Raw genomic sequence first — 19,120 nt, 5'->3', positions numbered from 1 at the left:
CTTTTTGTCTGGGGATACTTCATAAACTTTTGCTCAGCTAAGCGAACGGCCATCTAGTGTTGAGTTTAAAATCGGCCTGCACTCCGCTGGAAGCTGCAGGATGCGACACGTTTGCCCTGGTTTCGGCCTGGACCGAAGCTCGGGTCACCCGAGCCGAGCCGAGCCGCTCCGGCGGTGGGCAGCAGAGCCACGTTTACCGAGCCGAGCCGGGGCTTTCGGAAAATCAACGCTGACCGGCGTGCCGGCCGAAGCCTACCTGCGCGGGGCGGGGGGAGATGAGGGGGCCCTTAATCCCTCGGCCACTTGGGATTTCTGGACACTATGCGTCAGTTTTAGCTTGTCTCCAGAGCAGTGCACATCGCAGCCGAATAGAAGTCCGCGTCGCGTGTCATCTTTCTTGCGACGCTCCGTCGTGATGCAAAGTTTTGTGTGTCACATCGGCGCTCAGCACAGTGTGTACAGTGCCGGTTTGCCTTCGCCTTTCCGTGCTCAAAAATTGCTTCTGGCTGCGTGCAGTCAGCACTCTGAAGCATCTGAAATCCGCGGCAAGCAGGCTGTGAAAGTTGCGTAGCCCTATGCTGATATTGCGTCTTCCAAACTAAAGGGGCGGGTGATGAGCGAGTGGGTGGCGTTTTGAAAATTTGCCATTCCTCTTTCATCCTTGTCCCCAAAGTATTTTCATCGTGCCGAAAAAGTTTCCACGAAGTGTGCATCTGGTTCCAACATGCTGCTTTCCAGTGTTTACAGCTGCATCTCCTGGAGTCTTACATTCGAGGACTAGGTTTTTCTTGGAAAGCTCTCGCAGCAATATCATATTTAGTTAAAGTTTTGCGCAACTTTGGGTGCTACAATGAACAACAAGAGCTGTTTTACAACTGCTCAATTTTGTGCATGCATTCCATGTTTCTCGGCAATTTAAAACATGCGTCTCCAAAAATATACATCCTGACAGAAGTGGTAATTTTATTACCTGGGTGGCTTAGAATTCAAACCCGCGAGGCGAAAAATTCAGACTGCCAATTGGTCCGAAAATTCAGACTACCTGGTAGTCGTAAAATTCAAAGTACATGCCAGTCTGAAAATTCAGACAACAGGTGGTCCAAAAATTTAGAGTGTCCGGGGGGTCTGAAAATTCAGAACACGGGGTTTCAAAATTGACTTCAGTAGTATGGCTACCCCATAGTCCCGGCCTGGTCCCGTGGTCTAGGCCTGGGCGATTATTGGTTGTAATCGTAATCGGCCGATGAATAAAATAATCGCGATTGGTGTCGATTAGCAGTTCGGTAATCGGGAATCGAAAACGTACACGATTAATCGAAATACAACGATTAATCGGGGGAAACCGATTATTTGGAAATTGACAAACAAAGGTTAATACTCGTACTATTGTGAAAATAGCATGTGATAAGAGGATAGGAAACCTCGCAACCTCGAGTGTCTGTGACAGCTTTTGTGCCTTAACTGAAAACTTTTCAAGACGTTTCCGCTCAGAATTTGAACAGGAGATGGATAGAATATCCGATAAAGGGACGATTAATCGACAATCGATCATCGTTAAATAATCGGTCAATACTTCGAATACCGAAGCACGAATCGGGGGTTTGAAATAATCGGACGATTAACAAAATAATCGCGATTATATTCGATTAATCGATTAATCGCCCAGGCCTACCGTGGTCCCCCATAGGCCCGGGTCTAACCTAACCTGAAAATTTTGGGGGTGATCAATTTTTTTCGATTTTTTTGGTGATTTGGCCAAGATTCAGGCTGTAACCCAACCTAACCTAAGTCGGTCGTCATCTTTTTCGGCTCTAACCCAACCCAACCTAAGGTGAGTCGGCATCTTTTTCGGCGCTAACCCACCCCAGCCTAAGCCCAGGCGGTGGTCCCCCATAGTCCCGGGTAGCTGGCGACCGTCCCGGAGCGCCGCCAGTGGGCGGAAAGACCGCTTTTGACGGGAAAAAGTCATTACAACCGAATTACTCGTCCGAAAAACATCATTCATCCGTATTCTATGTTGTTGGGGTCGCTGATTCTAAATCTGATCATATTTCGAACTTTTCAGGGGCGGATCCGGAGATATAAGGGGGATAGATTTTAATTTTGGAGCAATCCGCGCTAAAACTCCGTACTCTGGGTTTTGGGGGTCGCTGATTCCAAATCTGGCCATGTATTAATTTTTTGGCCCCTCCCGTTTATTTTTTGTAAAAAAATGACGGAGGGACGGGCATATAGTATGATGCATGCTGTGCGTCCGTTCGTTCGTCCGTCCGTCCGTCCCTCCGTCCGTCCGTCCGAGGACTTCCGTGGTCCGATCTTGACCAAATTTGGTATGCAGCCTCCTTGGGTGACCCTAAGAACCGCCCGGGGGCAGCAAAAACCGATCCGAGCCCCGGGGCGCTGCTGCAGGTGCATCATGGTCTACATGGGGTCGAGGAGGATCTCGGCAACGGATGCAGCTAGCAGGGCATGTAGGGGTATTTTTGGAATCGGGGCGACGAGAAAAAACCAATGGTGCCACTTTTGAACGAATCGGAGAAGTTTGGACCCGGGTTCAAATCCCAGTGGGGTATATTTTAAACTTTCTTTTCATTCGAGTTTCTGCATAGTTGCTTATGTTTTTGAGGGAGCTGATGACGAAAAAACATAATTTTTGACCCTAGACCCTGGTTTAAATTCGTCAGGGTTAAACAAAGGCGAAATTCACACATTTGTTAATGTACGGGACGGGCCAAAGTTGCCGATGTATATCGCTACTTTTCCTGTTATTTGTAAGAAAAATGACGGAGGGACGGGCATATAGTATGATCCCTGCTGTGCGTCCGTCCGTCCGTTCGTCCGTCCGAGGACTTTTCCCCTGGTCCCATCTGGACCAAATTTGGTATGCAGCCTCATCCGAGCCCCGGGGACGCTGCTGCAGGTGCATCATGGTTACATGGGTCGAGGAGGATCTCGGCAACGGATGCAGCTAGAAGGGTAGTACGGGTATTTTTGGAATCGGGGCGACGAGAAAAAAACCAATGGTGCCAGTTTCGAGAGAATCGGAGAAGTTCGGACCCGGGTTCCAATCCCAGCGGGGCATTTTTTGAACATTCTTTTTATTCGAGTTTTTGCATTGTTTCTGACGTTTTTGAGGGTGCTGATGACGAAAACGACATTTATTTTAACCCAGACTCAGGTTTAATTCCCGTCAGGTTCAAACATAGGCGAAATTCGTACGTATCTTACTGTACGGGACGGGCCAAAGTTGCCGATGTAAATCGCTACTTTTCCTGTTATTTTTTCTGGGGCAGATCCAGTGACACAAGGGGGGTAAATTTTATTTTTCGAGCATACCGCGTCAAAACGTCCCATATCAGTTTTCAAGGGTCACTGATCCTAAATCTAGCCATGTTTCGAACTTTGCAGGGGCAGATTCTGTGAATCAAGGTGGGTGACTTTAATTTTTCAAGGTTTATTCAAGGTTTAAGAGGGTCATTATCATCATCCTGATTCTAAATCTGGCCATTTTTCGATTTTTCTATGGACGGATAGTATTAATTTTCTGTATAATTTACTAAATCAACAGCGTAGGCCCCCTATTGTGGCAACAGTTTTTATTGCGTTACTTCTTCTACTTCTAATAAGGCAACGACACGTTACAGACCAAGCTACAGCACTGATCGACTCCGAACGCGTCATTGGACCAGTTGTGTCGCCCCGATTCCGAATATACCCATATTTGCTGTCCTAAGTCGACAACACTGAAAAATCATTGTACAAGGGGAGGGGGCGCAGGGGAAGGGGGGAACTGGGAGTGAACGGGAGGGGGAGGGGAAAGGGAGGGGGCCGGAGGCGGGAGGGGAATGCCCTGAGACGACCTATGCGATTGACATGCGTCGGGACCCGTTTTTTCGTACGCAAGCTCACACAAATCGAGCCATAAACTTCGGAAGGGCAGCTATGGGCAGCTAATTCTTTTTCCCTCCGAGAGAGCACTCTTTGCGGCCCCAAATGAACCTTGAGCGAGCGCGGGGCAACTTGAGGCTTTTTATGCCGCCCAAGGGAACTTTGGAATTTTGTGTTTTGTGACATGCAAATTTCAAACGGCCGTAGTTTTGTCAAATATACTCGAAATTACAATCCGAGGACAGTTTTGGAATCCTCGTGAATTGCAATTTCTAAAAATATCCGGGTTGTAAAATTAGATCTAAAACTGACTCAGTAAACGCAGCGAATGTATGCGCTTTATGTTGCGATATTTCTAAGCGAATAGATACATGTGACTTTCAAGCCTTCTATGAGAAAAACGAAAAGACGCATGATAAAAACAAAGGCAGATTTGAATTCGGCACACTTTTTTGAGCTAGGAAAGTGCATTCATTGGAATCTGGGTTGCGGAGCCCGACTTTTTCCCGTCAAAAGTGGTCTTTCCGCCCACTGTGCGTCACCTCGCACTGCCATACTGATTTTCCTTTTCTTTGATATAACTTTAAGCCATAAATAAAATATCAATCATATACATCGGTTACTTTTCTCAGAATGATCGTTTTTTCGAAACCTCTGCATTTTTACTGGTGTGCCCCCTTAAATCTTCGAAGCCCGAAATTTGGCAGTAATTAAGGCACTCTGTAATTTTGCGCGACTTTTTTTCAGTTTTGAATTATTGTGCGATGTTGGGTAGGTTCTAGAGGCACTTTGAATTTTGGCCCCATGATCACGGAAGTAGGGTTTCTGACCCACTGTGCGACGGTCCAGGTAAATACATAATTGACCACACATGTTCCGTACTTTTCCCGTTCTCTTTTTTCTGCCAAAGCCTTCCTCGTCGCCTTCACGGAAGTTGGCGGTGTCCAGTGGCCGTCCGACACTCTGCAAAACCAAAGCCCCGCGCCGCGGACACGCTATTCGCGTGCCGGACCTGCCGCGCTCGGGACGACACTCGCCATGGCGACGCTCCTCCGGCTGCTGGCCGTGCTGGCCGTGCTGGCGGCCGCCAACGCCTTTCTGCGCCGCCCGCGGCGGCTGCGGCACACCAAGCCCGAGTTCTGGATGAGTTCGGTAAGCGCGCAGGGAAATAACAGCTCGGTCGGTGCAGTCAGAATGGGCGGTCGAAGGGATCAACCTCTTGCCATTGACAAACTTTTCGGTTGCCACAATGGACCTTCGATCACTACGGTCAGGATAATTGAATACCTCAAACAGAAAAATCGTCACCACTGCAAAATTTCATCAATCAACCCAGCCCTATTTCTAAGACACTGCAACATACGTTGTGAGCAGTACAACAAAAGCATCACGGAAACTGTATAAAGGTAAAAAAGGGCTAAATTTAACAACGCCTTGAATGCACGAGTTGTCTTGCTGTCTAAATAAAGCTCTGCACAATGATTGTTGTACTTTTTAAAATAAAAATGCAATAATTTTTACGGCAAAATGTTTGGCAGGAATTTTTGTACCTTTGTTGGGGATTATTTTTCTCGTATTTTAAACTTACTCTTTTGGATGAAAAGCACCAATTCGGGAATTTTGGGCTGCAATCGGCGCTTGCATTGATGTTTTGTCAAGTTGGAAGATCACTGCACTGTAAATGTTTTACGCTGAAAGGCTGGTGGAGATTTTCTCCGTAACACCAATGAAATTCGTAAGGTACAGTAGTGAATTCTCAATGGTATGTTATTTTGTCAGCTGCACCACCATAATTTGGAACATTTTCACCATAATATGGAGAATCTTCACTGTAAACAGTTAGAGTGTGTTGTTTCTTAGGTTATAAGTTTCCAACAATTTGGAGTGATCGAAAGGCTAATGCGACTCCTTAAAATAACAGCATTCACTGTGGCAAAAAGGTACGGAAAATTCTGTTAATTTTTTTGCCAGGATTCTCCGTAGCCCTCTTATCAATATGCTCCGTAGGCTCTTACAGTATTCTCCGTAGGGCCGCACAGTATTCTCTGTTAGTCCGCTTAGTCTTCTCCGTAGGACCTCGAAGACTGTATAGTCCTACGGAGATCACTGTAAGGTCCTACGGAGAATACTGTGCGGTCCTACAGAGAATACTGTCAGAGCCTACGGAGAATATTGATGAGGGGGCTACGGAGAATAACCACAAGCTGTTTACAGAATATTCCGTAGCTTTTTGCCACAGTGTTTATGGCAGCCAAAAAAAATTCTCGTTAAAAACGTTATAATGTTTTGGGTTTTGGCTGGTCTGGGCCTAGATCATCACAGTTTTGGTGTGATAAAGTGATAACTACGCTAGAAAAGTAATAATACGATAACGCAATACAATATTTTTTGCGCTTATAACGCAGTGATCTTCTCATTGCGCTAGTATACAATGAAATGTTATTGCATTTGAAATGAGTTCATAATTACATCTGGAAAACCACTGATCTTGTATTAATTTGAACAAGAAAAAAAAAGAAATTGGACACAAACCAAAATATCCAAAGCTGTGTTTCATCTTCAAAAGAATATATAAAGAAAGCCGTAACTCGTAAAATAAATGTCTGTGGGGCCAGAGCTTTTGGCTTTGGTCCACCATTTAAATGTTAAGTAACGTTCCTTAAACTGAGAAACATCGGAGGGAGAGGTTCACTGGGAAAATTGGTCAAGGCTGCATCGGGTTTCGCTACTGGCTTCGCGCTTCCGCCAACCGTCTTTTATGTCTTCGACCTGCAGGTGGAGCTGGCCAAGCGGTACGGCTACACGTTGGAAACCCACACGTTCGTGACGTCGGACGGCTACGAGTTGGTGCTGCACCACGTGGTGGCCAGCAAGAACGGCACCCGCGGAGGCATTCCCGTCGTGTTCGGCCACGGGCTGGCCTCCAGCGACGAGCAGTGGTACTTCCGACCCGACGGACTCGGTAAGTCGATCCAATCTCATCGTAACATTTGACTTCACTGGTTACGAAGCGAGCGAAGCAGTCATAATACGATGTTTTTCCACCATCGTACGGAGATTTAATACCATAATACGAAAACTTGCCTTCGGAAGGCACTCAGAATGTTCCGATTTCAAAGGTCGGTCTTAGTACAAATTTTTTTGTGTGCGATCTTTCTTACGCGGCACAAGTAATCACAAAAATTCTCTTAGGCGGGGGCATGTTTCATTGGGGTAAACTATACAGTTACCGTCAGTTTAAGAGTATCGCTTTCTTTTCAAGGGCCTCTAGGGTAGGTTATGACCAAGGGGAAATAACTCTGAATTTCGGTGTACAAATGAATGAAGTTCGTGAATTTCTTGAATTTCAGTGAACTTCTTGGAATTTTATTGAATTTTTTTGAATTCCAGTGAATTTTTACGAATTTTGGTGAATTCTATTGAACTTCTATAAATTACTTTGAATTTTTTGAATGAATTTTTGCGAATTTTGCTGAATTTTAATGAATTTCTATGAAATACTTTGAATTTTGTAAATTTTAAATTTTTTTGAATTTTGGAGAATTTTAAGAATTTTTGTGAATTTCAATGAATTTTTGAGAACTTGAATGAATTTTGGTGAATTTTAATGAAATTTGGTGAAGTTTTTGCAATATTTAAGTGAAATTTTAATGAATTTTTTTGAATTTTAATGAACTTTTTTGAATTTTAATGAATTTTTTTGAATTTTAATTCAAGTGTACATTTTTTTCTAAAGTTATTTCCCCTTGGTTATGACACTTATACCCGTCCGACTTGTTCCAGACACCTCAGAAGGATCTAGACTACGAAGTGGCTTACAAAGATTTCACCAAAAACTTTTTGTGACGCTTTTATTTAACCTGAGAAAAAGGTTACCAAAACACAGTAAACGGCTACCAAAATAAAGTTATCGGCACCCTTTATGAAAGTTATCGAAGCACCTTGTTAAAAAAGCAAAACATTACCGAAAGTGACGAAAATTTCTAACAGTCGTCACAGACACAATATCACCCCTCGACATGTCACGAACCCCCTCTCCCTTCTGTTATGCCTCTTGCGCCCTCCATTTAAGGGGGGACATCACTCCGAAAACAGTGCTTTTGTAAAATCGTCATAAAAACCAAACGGAAAGAGAAAAATTGTTCATATTTTGACAGATAAAGTATAAAACCACACTAAGTCAATCAGCCAGGGCAGTACAGCGCTTTCGTTAACAAGCTAGGGCCCGCCCTTCCGTCGAACCGAGTTGCCAGCTCCGCTTCGCTGCGCCGGCAACTCGGTTCGACAGGGGACCGGCCCAGCTTGGCCTGCCGGCGGCCTTTTCTCGGGCCTTCGGCCCTCGCATCAGACCCAACTTGGCCAGTCGAAGGCCCGGGCCTTCGGCCCGATCGCATCACACACACCGTGAGCGGGTAAAGCAAAGTTATCGATGTACCATCGTGACTTAGGCCCGCCCTTCTATTCACAATATGCAATAGTCCTTACACTTTTTACTCCAACTGTCCTTAGAATATGCCCATTTCATTTGTCTCTTCGCCCTCATTCCGAAAATACCCATATTTGCCATGCTACTGCAACTCCTTGCAATAGAGGCACAGCAGGAGCGCAAAACGAGTCCGTCGCACTTTTTCCCATAACTCATGAAGGCGGGCTCCTGGACCCCCTTTCCGACCCCTCCTTGAAAAGGTCTTGCTGAGACCAATCGAAATCGGCAATAAATATTTTTAGTCGGTCGACCCCCTTTTTTGAAGATCCTGATCTGGCCAACTTGTAAAAGCGGCCGATGGGGTCGGGACCAGGTCCATTCATCTTGTCTCGTCGCCCCGATTCCAAAAATACCCTTATGTGCCCTGCTAGCACCAATAATGGCGGAAATCCCCCTCCCGCTCATGTAAACCATGATGCACCTGCGGCAGCCCTTGTGCGACCCGGACGGGATTTGCACCACCGGATTATTTGTTTGGACGGTACTCCTGAAGTACCCTCCAAATCTGGTTACTCTAGCTCAACTCCTTCCTTGTACACAGACGCCAACAACAACAACAACACACAGACACAAAGGCAAATGCATAGGCCCTCCCTCTATTTTTTGAATAGAAGGGCGGGCCAAAAACGCATTTTTGAGTGTCAGGTTAGACCATTTCGCACGGTTGCAGCGCTGGACGCCAAACGGTTTGACCTAGAACAACGAAATTTTGTGACAGCCTTCCTGAGATGTCTGGCTATGGTGGGTACCTCAATCACATTTAAAAAATCATTTTAAGTTGTGTTTGTTACATACCAAAAAATATTGTTAAATTTTTTTGGTCAAAATTTTCCAATTTTAAACGTTAAAAAAATAATAAAAATAGACCAATGCAAATTATTTTGCTACCCACCATAGCAGCATGTCGTAGGAGCTTCCATGCTAAATCTCCCCGCTGTAGCTCAAAAACTGCGCCCTAGAGGCCTGCAACCGTTTGCAATTTCATGTTCCGAGAAAAACGCGATCAAAGTTGGGGAAACTGGGCTTTTCTCCTAAGCATGTTTGCGGCCCGCAACCTCCCAAAACCGCAATTTTTTGAATTTCGGAATGCGGTTTTCAACCATTTGACGCAGAAAAGAATGGTCTGTAGTATAAACTTATAAAAAAAAGTTGCGATTTTTTATCATTTTGGAGTGATGTCCCCCCTTAAGACTCACGGACAACTAGCACCATGAGCTTAAAAAAAACAACCTTTTAAGGAGGCACACCAGTGAAAATCGTTAGATTTTTACCTTCTTTTTTTATATTATCTTATTTTTCTGCTATTCATCCCGAGTCGAATGCCGCAAACCTCACCCCAAAATTCCAATTACTTTGGCTTGTGCACATTTTAAAAGTGGCTAAAAAGGCAATTATTTTTGGATATTTACGCCAATTGTTAGTGCTCAGGTTCTTCACTTGAAATTTAATTGCAAACCCCTTGAACCACCCAAACGAAGTTAAAAAGAGGGACATTTTGGCGCAAACTGAAATTAAATAGGTCAAAAGGCGCATTTATAATCTGAAAAAAAAAACCCACTTCAAACATGTTTTTACTAAAAGGGCTTTTTCTCAAAACTCCTTTTTTGTACCTTTGTGCCACTCTCATGGGCGCAAAAATTGAGATAATTTAATGCGGTTTGCGGCAAAATGTTCGTTAAACTTGCGTCTATGGTCTGAACCTCGGACGTGAGCTGCAGCCATAAAAGTGCGAAAAAATTGGTTTAAAAATTTGTTTCTATTTAAGCCTTTTGAAAAAACAAATTCTTAATCATTCTTTTTGCATGCCCGTGGTTCAGACCATAGCCACATGTGTCCTGTTGAGAAATTTTAAAATCCCGTGCTCGAGGCTCAATCTAGAGAGGCGGAATCGTGGCAGGAGTGAAGCAAGGTCGCAGAAAAATGAAGTGTACTGGCGCTCCGTCTTGCCATCGCCACCCTGCCCTCCCATTCTGATTTTTCTTTTCTTCGATTTAATATTGAGCCACGAATAAAATATCAATCGAATACGTAGGTTTCTCGTCACAGAATGATCGTTTTCGAAACCTCTGCATTTTCACTGGTGTTCCCCCATAAAGCGCCGAGGAGGACATATCGCAAATCACGTAGATCACTAGGGGAAAAGTGGTCCGATTTCATTCAAATTTTGCAGGGGTCTTCCTACGGTCATAATGCATCAGAATATTAAGGGGGCACACCAGTGAAAATCGTTAAATTTTTGCCTTCTTTTATATTTTATCTTATTTTTCTGCTATTCATCCCGAGTCGAATGCCGCAAACCCCACCCCAAAATTCCAATTACTTTGGCTTGTGCACATTTTTGAAGTTGTTAAAAAGGTTATTATTCCTGGATATTTTGGACCAATTGTGAACGTTCAGCTTTTTCACTTGAAGTTTAATTACAAAACCCTTGAACCACCCAAACGCAGTTAAAAAGAGGGTCATTTTGGTGCAAAACGAACTTAAATACGTCAAATAGCGCATTTATAATCCAAAAAAACCGTCAAATCTATGTTTCTACTAAAAGGGCTTTTTCTCAAAACACCTTTTTTGTACCTTTGTGCCACTCTCACGGGCGCAAAACTTGAGATAAATTAATGCGGTTTGCGGCAAAATGTTCGTTAAACTTGCGTCTATGGTCTGAACCTCGGAAATGGCTATCCCATAAATAGGACGTGAGCTGCAGCCATGAAAGCGCGAAAAAATTGGTTAAAAAATTTCTTTTTATTTTTGCCTTTTGAAAAAACAAATTCAAAATCATTCTTTTTGCATGCCCGTGGTTCAGACCATAGCCACATGTGTCCTGTTGAGAAATTTTCAAATCCCGTGCTCGAGGCTCAATCCAGAGAGGCGGCATCGTGGCAGGAGTGAGACGAGGTCGCAGAAAAATGAAGTGCACTGGCGCTCCGTCTTGCCATCGCCACCCCGACCTCCCATACTGATTTTTCTTTTCTTTGACATAATTTTGAGCCACGAATAAAATATCAATCGAATACATAGGTTACTTTTCTCAGAGTGATCGTTTTTCAAAACCTCTACATTTTCACTGGTGTGCCCCCTTAACCCCCTAACGATGCCCGAAACAGCAGTGAAGTTTGAGCCCACCCTGACGATAACTGTGTTTGGGGTGATTTTTCTGGTGCAGTTATCGGCACGCCCCGAATGAGGACAATCAAGAGGAATTTCCGTGGACCAAGCACAGTATGCCCTCTTACATAAATGGGGACACGGAACCTGACAAAAAGAATAGTTTTTTCCGGTCCACATTCACGAATTGAACGAAAGATTGAACCCCTGTTCCTGGCATAGAAAATAATAACAGGCGGCCGAAGCGACCTCTTTCTGCACTTGACAAGAAACGTGGCTCTGTTGGCTGACACGCTAAATCAAACGCGATGCTGTCTCGGTCCTGCATGCTCAAAAGGTGTCTCTGGCTACCTGCATTGGCCGCATCACTAACGGACGCGTACTTGCAGAGCAGGACCCAATTATTCGCCCAGATGACGAAAACTGTACCCCTGCCGATAGTTTACCCTACTTAAGGGGGGACATCACTCCAAAAGAGCAGCTCCAGACAAAAAAAAACACTTGGCGGGGGACCCCCTCAGATCTGGCTCCCTCCCGGTTTTTTTGGTTCAACTAGTGAATACGAATTGCCGAAACAAAAATTTGGGGCCGGATCCAACACCGATTGGTTTTTGGCACGGGTCAAAAACCCCCAGAAATGGTTTTTGAGGGTTTGGGGCTTTTGGGATCTCGGAACGTGTCGGCTAAAAAATCTCCCAAATATGGTTTTTCCGAAAGAAAAAAGTGCGCTCTTTCGAATGCCGGGTCGCGCGAGGCTCTACGACGTCGGGTTTAGACGCTACGGGCTCTTAAAGTTGCTCAATTTCACTATTTTCACTAAAAATGACTAAAACAGATTTCTTTCTCTCCGGAAGTCGATTGTGACTCTTCCTATTGGCAATCTTCACCATGCAAGGTATTTTTATACCTCAGAGACATGTTTGGGCAATGAAGTTACGTTTTTCTACCGTGGGGAAAGCCCACACACTACATAGCGTACATAGCGCCTAGGGGTAGGCACCCCCTTTACTCAGGCCAGTCGGGGGGGCCTGCCGCGTCAGGGAAGGCAGAGGTGGGATCGGGGTGGGCTCTATTGAGCAAGAATTTTTAAGAGGTGCCCGGGTTGGATTCACCTCTCCGATTTGGCTCTTTTTTGGGGGGTTTTTTAGCACCCTAGAAAGATGCTAAAATCCTGAGTAGCAGGTCCGGAAAAAATTTATTAACCAATCTGCAGCTGTTTTTCTAAATTGAGTTTTTAACTTGAATTTGGGTATTTCTTCATTTTCTACAGTTTTTGCTAAGGAAGCTGAGTTTAGGTTTTTCAGACGTAAAATGACCCAAGGAATTCGAATCTGCGTCGGAATTGAGCTAGGACTCATACTTCAGGAGATATTGGCAAAAAAAACTGCCAGAAGTTCCCAAAAAAAGTCCCAAATCCTGGGGAAACGGTCAAAAATTCCCGTGAGAGGCTTTCCCAGTGGTCTAAACTTCAGCGAATGACCCAAGGAATCCAATGAGCACAACCTCATTTTTTTCCGACGAACTGTTTAGAAATGGCCCCTTTCAAATTGAGCATTTTTTTCCCCCTTCCAAATTTTTTAAGCTTTTTGACCCTGTAGGATTATATTTTCTTCTAACATCCCATCGGTAATGCCCCTGCCATCCAGGGTCACGTGGTACGAACACCGCGACGCAAAAAAGTAGGAATCGAATGCGCAGCACTCAGCGCCTAGGCCTGGGCGATTAATCGAAAACAATCGCGATTATTTTGTTAATCGTGCGATTATTTTTAAACCCGATTAGTGGTAAGTAATCGAAGTATTGACCGATTGATGATCGATTATCGATTAATCGTCTCTTTATCAGATTTCTATCCATCACCTGTGCCATTCGAGAACTTTTCACGCTACATCCAAAAAAGACGTTTTAAAAATTTTCCCAACTGTTCCCGTTAACTTTTTTAACAGGATTTCTCAAAATTTATTGGAGACTTAAAAGCATAGAAAAGAACCATGCCCCTGCTCAATATATTGTGTCAATATTTAAAAACATAAAATCATGTTTAGAAAAATAGCCGCCTTTCAACATCGAGTGCCAAGATTTTAAGACAAGTTACTTGAAAAGTCTGCCCCCTAACCCTACCCCCTCCCACGACGGGCACCGTGTCAGATATTGAAACATACATTTCGCGAAGATAATATTGTATGGGGAAAATACATTATATATTAAAGGGGACGAAGAAAACCCCCATATATAAACTACGTATTGCGTAAGATAATTTTCAATATATTTCACTGTTAAAAAAAAATTTGAATTTCAGACTAATTTGAGTGAAGTACTTTTTCATAAACTCGTTATTAATTTTCAGACTCGTCTTTGGGCGAAAATGAAGTCTTAAAAATTTAGACATGGCCAAGTCTTAAAATTCCCACTGCTTTAGCTGAAAATTTATACTTTTTGTCCAAAATTTTTGAACATACTGTGTGAATTCATCCCGCAGCAATTGTGCGGAAAGGGCAGCCTATTGTGGTGGTTAGGGCGGACCTACTGGACGGATAACGATTTTACTCCTGTGAGAGACAGAGCAAACTTCAAAGCGCGGGGATTCCGCGCACGATGGACACCATCGCTACTCAAAAAAAATCAGACGAGATGGTCCGCAGTAAGACTGAGGCACTCGTCGTTCGAGGGTGAGATCACTTATAGAATCACCCATGTGTGCCACAACATAAGGAGGATCATGCGGGCACCCAACCTAATGACCGAACGCAGACGCCAGCGAGAGCCAACATTGAAATGCGGTTTTTTCGACTTCAGAGTAAATTTTGTTTAAACTTATTGCTAAAGGCTAGAGCTGATAATTACTAAGCAACAGATGATGCTGTTTGCAAAAATTATTTACTTTAATGACATTAATCGGAAATACAAAGTGGCGATCTGCCGCGGCGCTCCAGGCGCCACCTAGCGGCAGGTCCCTGAAACGTAACTCCAGGCGGCTGCAAGCAAGTGGACGAAACCATTTGAGAAGTGATTGGTTCACAGTTTGCATTCAACAAGCTCCCTCAACATAACAACTGCCAATATCATAATGCTTTGATGCGCGACGTTTGATTTTGTATATCTGGTTTTGTAATAGTCAGCCTAATCTTAATTTTATGACTTCCCCCATTTTGAAATTTCAGACTGGGTACAAATATTCAGACCAAGCACGGTCTCAGATTGCCCTGTCTGACATCTCAGACAAAAGTTATGAAATTTCATAAAAAGGTCTTAATTGGTGTTTCATAACGTCAAGTCTGAAAAAAGTTGTCTGAATTTTCAGAATTTTTTTAACAGTGTGAGCAAGATACAATTACATTGGCAATGGATGAAACAAATATTGATTCATATATTCACTACAAATCCAAAGGTCAGACTTCTCGCCACTCCAGAGGCAAGACATTAGTCTCGCCAAGTTTTGGTCAGACGGTCAGACCTGAAAGTCTCGCCAAAATTTGGTCCGACAAAAAAGTCTCGCCACAAAACGGTCAGACACAAAAGTCTCACCACAAAATGGCTAGACTTTTGTGTCTGACCACGGCCTTTAGGCCGTAACCGTCCGGCGCATTACGGCCTTTAGGTGGCGGTCAGACACAAAAGTCTCACAGAGACTTCTGTGTCTGACCGTTTTGTGGCGAGACTTTTTTGTCTGACCAAATTTTGGCGAGACTTTCAGGTCTGACCAAAACTTGGCGAGACTTTAATGTCTCGCCATATTTTGGCGCAAAGTCTTTCCATCCAATTTGCAGTGTTTTCCATATATTTCCTTTATGCAAGGGGTGGGGGAGGGGGTGGGGTACCTCACTCCCTCACAACGCCCACGAACCCTCCCTCCCTCTCCTCCTCGCCTCTCTCCGACTTGCCTGAGCAAGGGGCTGCCTACCCACTATTACCATTACCATTAAGGGCTATACCACATATAATCGTATGCCATTTCGGGCCCGACACATACGCTACGTAGTGTGTGGGCTTTCCCCACGGTAGAAAAACGTAACCTCATCGCCCAAAATATGTCTCTGAGGCGCTCGGGCTGCCAGGCACGCCAGGCCCGCTTCGCCTGCACCGGCGGCCATTGAAATTTACCGAAGTGCTACCCCCACTCCCCCCCATGGGTTTGAGAAGCCCACATGGGCTCGCTGAATCAAGCCCAATAGAGCCCACCCCGATCCCACCTCTGCCTTCCCTGACGCGGCAGGCCCGCCCGACTTGCCTGAGCAAGGGGCTGCCTACCCACTAGGCGCTTTGTACGCTATGTAGTGTGTGGGCTTTCCCCACGGTAGAAAAACGTAACTTCATTGCCCAAACTATGTCTCTGAGGTATAAAAATACCTTGCATGGTGAAGATTGCCAATAGGAAGAGTCACAATCGACTTCCGGAGAGAAAGAAATCTGTTTTAGTCATTTTTAGTGAAAATAGTGAAATTGAGCAACTTTAAGAGCCCGTAGCGTCTAAACCCGACGTCGTAGAGCCTCGTGCGACCCGGCATTCGAAAGAGCGCACTTTTTTCTTTCGGAAAAACCATATTGGTAGATTTTTTAGCCGACACGTTCCGAGATCCCAAAAAGCCCCAAACCCTCAAAAACAGCCATTTCTGGGGGTTTTTGACCCGTGCCAAAAAGCCAATCGGTGTTGGATCCGGCCTAATTTGTGTTTCGGCAATTCGTATTCACTAGTTGAACCAAAAAAACCGGGAGGGAGCCAGATCTGAGAGGGTCCCCGGCCAAGTGTTTTTTTTTGTCTGGAGCTGCTCAAATGATCAAAAATTGCAACTTTTTTTTAATAGTTCATATTATAGACCATTCCTTTCTGCGTCGAATGGTGAAAACCGCATTCCGGAATTCAAAAAATTGCAGTTTTAGGAGGATGTGGGCCGCAAACGTGCATAGGGGAAAAGACCAGTTTCCCCATCTTTGATCGCGTTTTTCTCCGAACATGTCAAATCAGGTCCTTCTTTCAGTGCAAGGTAGAACAGTCTTTTTCTGAAATTTTTTCGTGTCTGCTTCTGTTTTGTGTGAAGACTCCTTCACCACTAATTTCCAATTTTATCATAATGGCAAGAACGTTATTGCTATTTTGATAATTTAGCGGAAAAATGTATAAGAATGACAAAGGAGTTGAACTTGGTAAGGGAGCCTTATAATACCGATTTGTTGCGGAAAATATGATCTACCACAGGCAAAAAACAAGACTCAATCGGACAGCCCATTCTAGAGATATTTGAGAAAGTGTGAGAATGAATTTTGTTTACGGTAGCCAATCTTGATCCAAACCACTTTAATTCGGGTGAAAAAAGTAATCTTCGCCTTTCTTGGTCATGAATATCGCCTCAAGTTTTAACCCTGGTTGCGCATGACTTATTCCTGGCACGGAGTTTTTTTGCTTCAGTCTTGATGCTGGCTGATCGTGGCTACGATCTCTGGACGTTCAACTACCGCGGCAGCTTTTACTGCCGGAAGCACCAAACGTTGACCACAAAGGACCATGATTTCTGGGACTTCAGGTGAGTAGCATGAAGGGGCAAGACACACTTGCTTTGACAGTGCGGCGATGCGTGCTTCGAAGCGCCTGTGAGGTAGGCCGTACCGCCACACTCCGATGCGCTGTAGCGCAACAAGTTGCCTAACCTGGACATCGCAGGCGCTCGCTTTGCCATCGCACAGTGGGCAAGAAATCGGGTTGAGGCGGTCAATTGGTTCGAGCGCTGTTAAGGGGGCACAGCAGTGAAAATGCAGAGGTTTCGAAAAACGATTATTCTGAGAAAAGTAATCTACATATTCGATTGATATTTTATTCCCTTGCAAAATGGAAAATATATAGGCACTATATGGACAAAATATATGGCCCAACATGTATTGACGACATATGTGGAAAAGATAATTTAGCAAGATACTTTTCCGATATAAAAAATATGTGGCAAATATATAAATTTCATACATTGCTCTATATGTAGGCAATATATAGTGTGAGTACACCATGGAGTCTGACGACTCGGAGACTTCCTTTACTATTATCAAAGAATGTAACCTCGCCATGCGAGAACATCCAATCGTGTCCGTACCGTGGTTGCCTATAAGAACTTTTCGCGCTACACCCAAAAAAGACGTTTAAAATTTCCGAACTGTTCCAGTTAACTTGTTATAGAGGATTTCTCAAAATTTCTTGGAGACTTAAACGCATAGAAAAGAACCTTGCCCCTGCTCAAAATATGGCGTCAATATATTTTACAACATAAAATCATGTTGCGAAATAAAGCCGCCTTTCAACATCGAGTGCCAAGATTTTAAGAAAAGTTACTTGAAAAGTCTGCCCTCCTCACCCTGCCCCATCCCACGACGGGCACCGTGTCCGATATTGAAACATACATTTCGCGAAGATAATATTATATAGGGGAATATATGCATCATATATAAACGGGCACCAAGATATACCCCCATCTATAAACCACGTATTGCGCAAGATAATTTGCAATATATTGAGCAAGATACAATTATATTGGCAATGCATAAAACATATATGGAGTCATATATTGACACATATTTTCCATATATCTTCCTTTTTGCAAGGGATTCTTGGCTCAAAATTATATCACAGGAAAGAAAAATCAGTATGGGAGGGCAGGGTGGCGAGGGCAAGACGGAGCGCCAGTACACTTTATTTTTCTGCGACCTTGCTTCACTCCTGCCACGATTCCGCCTCTCTGGATTGAGCCTCGGGCACGGGATTTGAAAATTTCTCACCAGGACACATGTGGCTACGGTCTGAACCACGGGCATGCTAAAAGAATGATTAAGACTTTGTTTTTTTGCTAGGCAAAAATTGAAAAAAAAAATTTTACCAATTTTTTTTGCGCTTCAATGGCTGCTGCTCATGTTCTATGTATGATATGGCCATTTTCGTGGTTCAGACCATAAACGCAAGTTTAACAAACATTTTGCCGCAAACCGCATTGAATTATCTTAATTTTTGCGCCCATGAGAGTGGCACAAAGGTACAAAAAAGGTGTTTTAAGTAAAAGCCCTTTCAGTAGAAACATAGATTTGACGTGTTTTTTTATTATACTGTAAATGCGCCTTTTGACGTATTTTAGTTCGGTTTGCGCCTTTTTACAACTGTGGTTGGTTGGTTCAAGGGTTTTGTAATTGAACTTTCAGTGAACGTTAACAATTGGTCAAAAATATGCAAAAATAATAACATTTTTAGCAACTTAAAAAATGTGGACGAGCCAAAGTTATTGGAATTTTAGAGTGGGGTTTGCGCAGGGCGTGCTAACTTAACATTTATTTGCGATTTTGGACTTTTTATTTCGTAAACGGCTGGAAATAAAAACATTATGCATAGAATAACTTAAATTCAAAATCAAATTTTAAATTTAAGTTACCCTGTGCATAACTTTTTTCCCTTTTGTCGTTGACGCGATAAAGGCACTCAAAATCTCAAAAAATGTTAAGTTAGCACGCCCTGGGTTTGCGGCGTTCGACGGAATAAATGGAAGAAAAATAAGATAAAATAAAAAAAAGGCCAAAATTCGACGATTTTGATTGGTGTGCCCCCTTAAGCGACTCTGCACACTGCAAGTTGGATTAAGGGGGGACATCACTCCAAAAACAGTGCTTTTGTAAAAA

The 19,120-nt window shown here is 43.8% G+C and overlaps 1 protein-coding gene across 1 annotated transcript in view; it reads left to right on the top strand.

Moving 5' to 3' along the window:
• The first annotated feature begins 5,082 nt into the window (after positions 1 to 5,082).
• The window catches only part of LOC117650732 (lipase 1-like), a 30,715-nt gene continuing 16,677 nt past the window's right edge, over positions 5,083 to 19,120 (top strand). Inside the window, exons 1-3 of the mRNA XM_034394323.1 lie at positions 5,083 to 5,157; positions 6,664 to 6,850; positions 16,884 to 16,998. Of these exons, the coding sequence (XP_034250214.1) occupies positions 5,083 to 5,157; positions 6,664 to 6,850; positions 16,884 to 16,998 (377 nt within the window). The remainder of the gene's footprint in view (positions 5,158 to 6,663; positions 6,851 to 16,883; positions 16,999 to 19,120) is intronic.

The sequence above is a fragment of the Thrips palmi genome, unplaced genomic scaffold (assembly GCF_012932325.1).
Source record: "Thrips palmi isolate BJ-2018 unplaced genomic scaffold, TpBJ-2018v1 HiC_scaffold_5, whole genome shotgun sequence".
Taxonomy (NCBI): Eukaryota; Metazoa; Arthropoda; class Insecta; order Thysanoptera; family Thripidae; genus Thrips; species Thrips palmi.
This window is presented reverse-complemented; position numbering and strand designations above follow the sequence as displayed.